The 5,563-nt window shown below is 36.9% G+C and overlaps 1 protein-coding gene across 1 annotated transcript; it reads left to right on the top strand.

Moving 5' to 3' along the window:
* Window positions 1-3,187: 3,187 nt before the first annotated feature.
* On the top strand, window positions 3,188-4,978 carry LOC138895380 (uncharacterized). The gene is made up of 3 exons (XM_070180063.1): window positions 3,188-3,284; window positions 3,331-3,612; window positions 3,966-4,978. The coding sequence occupies exons 1-3, from the start codon at window positions 3,188-3,190 to the stop codon at window positions 4,976-4,978; spliced, it is 1,392 nt and encodes a 463-aa protein (XP_070036164.1).
* The last annotated feature ends 585 nt before the right edge of the window (window positions 4,979-5,563 follow it).

Below are 5,563 nucleotides of genomic sequence, written 5' to 3' on the forward strand. Positions count from 1 at the left end.
TAAATCCATTCAATTATAATTTCAATTAATTAAACCAGCAGAATGGATTCAAGTATTTCAAATATTACATGGTAAAGTCCTATGTCTACCCGGACATAAACATGCTTTAGCTACATACGGACTCTTGTCACCCCGTGCGTACGTAGCACCCACAACTAATAGTACATAACAATTACATCACCTAGGGGGTAGTTTTCCCCTCACAAAGTTAGATAAGAAACTTACCTCGATCCAAAGTTCCATAACCAACTCCAATGTTGCACTAAGTCTTCAATTCAAAGCCAAACGATCATAAATTATTCAAACAATGTGCAAAACAATCAAAATATACTCCAATGCGTATAACTTAACAATTTATAATAATTCTTAACTCTGCTCGAAAAGTCAACAATGTTAACCCTCGGGCCCATGTCTCGAAACCCGACGAAAATTCACGAAATCCAAACTCCCATTCCGATACGAGTTCAACCATACCAAAATTATTAAATTCCAACAATGAATCGTTCTCCAAATCTCCAATTTACACTTTCGGAAGATTTCACAATTTTTCTCAATTTCTTCCATTAAATTCGAAATAAATGATGAATATAACCATGGATTTATGAGATATAATCACTTTTGGATATAGAACACTTACCCAAGTCGAAGTCGTGAAGAACTCCTCCAAAATCGCCCAAAACCGAGCTCCAAAAATCCAAAATGAAATGAGAAAAATGACCAAGTTTAATCCCTTAATAATCTGCCCAGTTTCGCTTCTGCGGACAGATTGGCGCATCTGCGATATCGCTTCTGCGATTCCATCGTCGCTTCTGCAAAGTCCACTGCCCAGTTGCACTCTCGCACCTACGGACATAATTTTGCTAGTGCGCAATCACAGGTGCGAGTCTCATTTGCGCATCTGCGAAGCCAGCCACTTCTGCGCTGAGGATTTTCTCTTTGGTGATCCATGCCCTATCTCTTCCCAGTCGCTTCTGCGTTGCCAAAGACTGCATCTACGATCACGCAGGTGCTGAAAATTCTTCGCACCTGCGACCTCTGCCAGTCCTTCCAAATTTTGTTTTTGCGAACACTGTTTCGCTTTTGCGATTGCGCATCTACGATCAACTTCATTACAGATGCGATGACACCAGTGGCTGCCAAACACCAGCTTTTACAAAAATTTCTAAACAATCCGTTAATCACCTGGAATCCACTCGGGGCCCGCTGGACCTCAACCAAATATACCAATACGTCCCAAAATATGATACGAACTTAGTCGAGGCTTCAAACCACGTCGAACTACGACAAAATTACGAATCGCGCCTCGAATCGAATTATGAGTTTTCAAATCTTCCAACTTCTATAATTTGCGCCGAAACGTACCAAATCAATCCGGAATGACTTCAAATTTTGCCTACAAGTCACAAATCATGATACAAACCTATTGGAACCTTCAAATTCCGATTCCAAGGTTGTTTACTCAAAAGTTAAACCTTAGTCGATTCTTCCAACTTAAAGTTTCCAAAATTAGAATTTTCTTTCCAAGTCAACTACGAACTTCCCGAAACTAATTTCGACCATACATACATGTCATAATACCTGAAGCGAAACTACTCAAGGTCCCAAACCACTGAACGACGCGCTAGAACTCAAAACGACCGGTCGGGTACATAAATATAGCAATTAAGTAAAGGATACAAACAATGAGCATTGAACAAAGAAAACTTACATTTTTTTTTGCAAGCAGTCCTATCTCCAATGGATACCTGAAGGATAGATCAACAACTTCAGAAGGGAGCAAGATAAGTTGTCGCAATGATATGATGATCTATAATCAAGCATCACTGGTTTAGAACGTAAAAGTTAAGTAAAATATCAATATTTTAAGTCATTAAAAGTCATACTATGATTTAAGGTCGGTTATATAAATTGAGAACACATCAATCATATAGCTGGTAGAGGGATACATACCAAAATCTAACAAAATCACTTTAATAGTATATTGATTTAATGAAAAGACATGTGCGAAAGAAGAGAAGCCAATAGCTTATGTATTTTTTTCTGTAAAGCTTTTGTTCAACTGTTCTACTAAAAAAAGAGACAGAAAAATATGCTAACATTACCTAACTAAAGTCCAAAGACAGTTGAAACTCGTGGACTACTCATTATACTGAAAATTTGTACAATAATGGAAAGAAAATTTAAATTTTTCAATCACGTTTTCTTTTTTAGTATGCCCTTGGGTAAAAGATATTTATGTATATACAGAATATAGATTTATCTTTGATAATGTTGCATCAATAGTATCAAATCAGTATGAAAGATTAAAATGTGTATTTATGCTTATTAAAGATCTGGCATTTGAATCTTGATAAACATAAAGAATCTGTGATACCTTTCTTTTCCCGTATAAAACACGGGGTAGTTGGCGAGGTGACCTCTTTTCAAACTTGAATTGACCAAGTAACCTTCAGGTTTTAATTATTGTAGGATTGATCTTCATACTTAATTAATGGTCAAGTGGGATTATAAATTGAAGGGGAAAAGTTCAGTCTTTATTTCTAAAGTTTCAATTATTACACTTTGTTCCAACCTATATAAATGTAATATTATCAAATTTAAAAAAAAAATCACATCCCTTCCCGCCTTATCTGCCGCCCCAATCCCCATTTCTCATGACTGATTCCTCCATTGCAGCTTGTTTTTCTTGCATTCACACACAGAGGTCATCTCCCTTCTTCCCCATTCCTCTCAGAGCTTCATTCTTTTATTTATCTTTTACTTTGAAGAAATCAAAAAAATGGGATTTTTTCGGATCTGTCGAATTTGGGGAAGAAACTTGTGGTACATTGGATTGATAATTCATTCCTAGTGATAGTGTGTACCTCCTTCATCTGGTAAGTGTTTTCATCTCATCTTCTTCGTCATTGTTAATTTGGGTTTCTGCAAAAAGATTCTACACAATACTCGACCATTAGTGTACAATAGACCACTGGTTCACAATAGACTAATGAGAGATTATATATTAGTATACGGTCTATATTTTGGTGAATGGGTTGAGGGGTCAACTAGTTGGAATTGAAATTCATATGCAAAGGTTACAGTACCTATTTGTATACCTAGCAATTGTACATTTGACGAATTTGTTGATGTCACCATTAAAAGTGAAAAAGTAACATGTTCCTCGAGAAATTTGAATATTACATATATGCTTAACTCTGTCCCGAAGAGGGACAAGATTCCTCCTTCCTTCATTCAGAATGACAATGATTTGCAATCGTACCTCTTTGATGTTACAATTGATGGTATGATGCCTTATTTAAAGATATTTGTGGTTAAATGAGTTTGAAGAAGGGGCTGAAGTTCCTATTGAAAGGTTTCATCAAGGTTCAAAAGTTGCAGTTGCACCGCCACCATCACAACCACCAATTTTAGAAGTAGATGAGGAAAGAGTGGTGAAAGATGGCTTCAATGGATCTAGTGATGACTTGCATGAATTTAGTGATAATGAAATGTACTTGTATAGTCCGGAGGATACAGATGGAGAGGAAGAGCTCCCAGATATTGTCAGTTGGACAGTTAGAGATGAAGGCTTGGTGGACTCGTTAGCTACACAACACAGACACCCTGATGGTACATATTATTTCCTAGGGAAATGTTTTGATAATAAATTTAATCTAGTGAAACAGTTAAAGATTGCTTTTGTGAAAATTCATTTTACGTTTTGTATGAGAAAGAGTAGCAGTAAATTAACTTCAGTGGCATGCCGAGATGTGAGTTGCCCGTGGAAATTACGCACTTTAAAGTATGAGAGTTCTGATAGGTTTTATATTACCAAGTACCATGACAAGAACACATGCGGGGTACAACACATATCAAGTTGCCATCCTAACGCGTCGTCGAAGACTTTGGGTGCATATTATTAGGAACAGTATGTTAATGGAAAAGGCCCATCTCCGTCAGATCTGAAGGATCCATTTTTGCAGATTTTAATCAAAATCTTACTTATTGGAGGAGCTGCAAGATAGGTGAAATAGCTAAGGTTATGATCAGGGATACTCAGGAAGAGGGGTATGCTTTGTTGGAAGTGTATTGCCATGTTATGTTGTCCTATAATGAAGGAAGTATTGTTGGTTTGAAGGTTGATGATAATGTGCATTTTAGATATTTTTTCTTATCTGTTGGAGCTTTCATTAAGCGATTCGCACATATGAGAAAGGTTATTGCTATTGATTGGACATTTTTGAGTGGTAGGTATGGAAGCTGCTTGTTGTCTGCTATGGAACAAGATACAGAGAATCACATTTTTTCAATTGCGTTCTGTGTAGTCGATAAAGAGTGCGATGATTGTTGGACCTACATTTTTGAACAGTTGCGGCACATTGTTGACAACAGTGATGAATTGTGCATTATCTCTATTGGCATCTATCTATTGGTAATGGATTCAAAAAGGTTTTTACTATCGCTCATCATGTTTTTTTGCATCTGTCACATTGCTGAAGATATGTGTAAGAGGTTTCATTGTGAAATTTTTATTAAGTATTTCTTTTATGCCGCACAGTCATACAGTACTGAGGAATTCTTTGACCATTTTCAGCAATTGCATGATAAAAGCAGGGAAGCAGCTAACTGCCTCGCGAATGAAATTATGGTCCAAAAATGGAGGAGGGCCTTCTTTCCAGAAAACCGATACAGCGTGTTGACAACAAACATTGCAAAATCGCTTAACGCAATGCTTAAGGATCAAAGAGACTTCCCAATTATTGGCCTATTCAATCATATTATTCGAAAGTTTGTAGAAAAATTTGAGGAGTGGCATAATGAAATGAAAGATGATTTGTCCCTCTTTGTTCCTTCTACTGAAAAGAAGATTATGAATAATATGATTGTCGGCGACGTGCTCCGGGTGCATCAATTAGAGAATAACCAGTTTAGCGTCGTCGGGCACTACAGGGATGCAATAATTGATCTGGATTTGAACACATGTTCTTGTTTTTAGTTTGATTTGGAAATAATACCATGCCCACATGCGATGGTAGCTCTGAGATTGAGCTTTGGAGATGGATATAGTTCCTCCATTTACGATCACTCCTCTCCGTTCTATAAGGTTTCAACATATTTGGTTGCATATGAAGGAACCATTCACACAATCTCTACAGAAGATAAATGTGTGGTGTCTGACGAGATTCATTCCACAAAAAGACTTTCACCCGATGTCGAGTCTACAAAGTGTCGAAGGAAGTTTAAGAGATGGCCAAGCATTTTAGAACCTAGTTCTTCTGGCAACAGGAAAAAGGCAAAAATAAATGTTCCATTTGCAAAGAACTTGGCCACAAGAAAACGACTTGTAAAGTATTGTTGCGGCATTCTTGATATTTTAGCTATTGGTGTTGTAATAAAGATAATTAACTCTTTTAATATTCTAGACTTGTTGTTTGTAATCACTTGTTGTTTCTACTATCAACTGTTGTATTGTACATCATACCCTATTGTTTTATGGTCAACCACTAGCATTGTCTACTGCAGATCTATGATCTAGAGTCAACCCTTCCTTATTTTAAGAAGGAATCATGTGACCATGTTG

Source organism: Nicotiana tomentosiformis, chromosome 7 (genome assembly GCF_000390325.3).
Source record: "Nicotiana tomentosiformis chromosome 7, ASM39032v3, whole genome shotgun sequence".
Lineage (NCBI taxonomy): Eukaryota > Viridiplantae > Streptophyta > Magnoliopsida > Solanales > Solanaceae > Nicotiana > Nicotiana tomentosiformis.

Bases quoted from the DNA above. Each gene is read 5' to 3' on its own strand.
- LOC138895380 (XM_070180063.1), top strand. From the start codon at position 3,188: ATGCTTAACTCTGTCCCGAAGAGGGACAAGATTCCTCCTTCCTTCATT. The intron at 3,285-3,330 runs GTATGATGCCTT...ATGAGTTTGAAG, and splicing joins CTTTGATGTTACAATTGATG to AAGGGGCTGAAGTTCCTATT. The intron at 3,613-3,965 runs GTACATATTATT...CCATTTTTGCAG, and splicing joins ACAACACAGACACCCTGATG to ATTTTAATCAAAATCTTACT.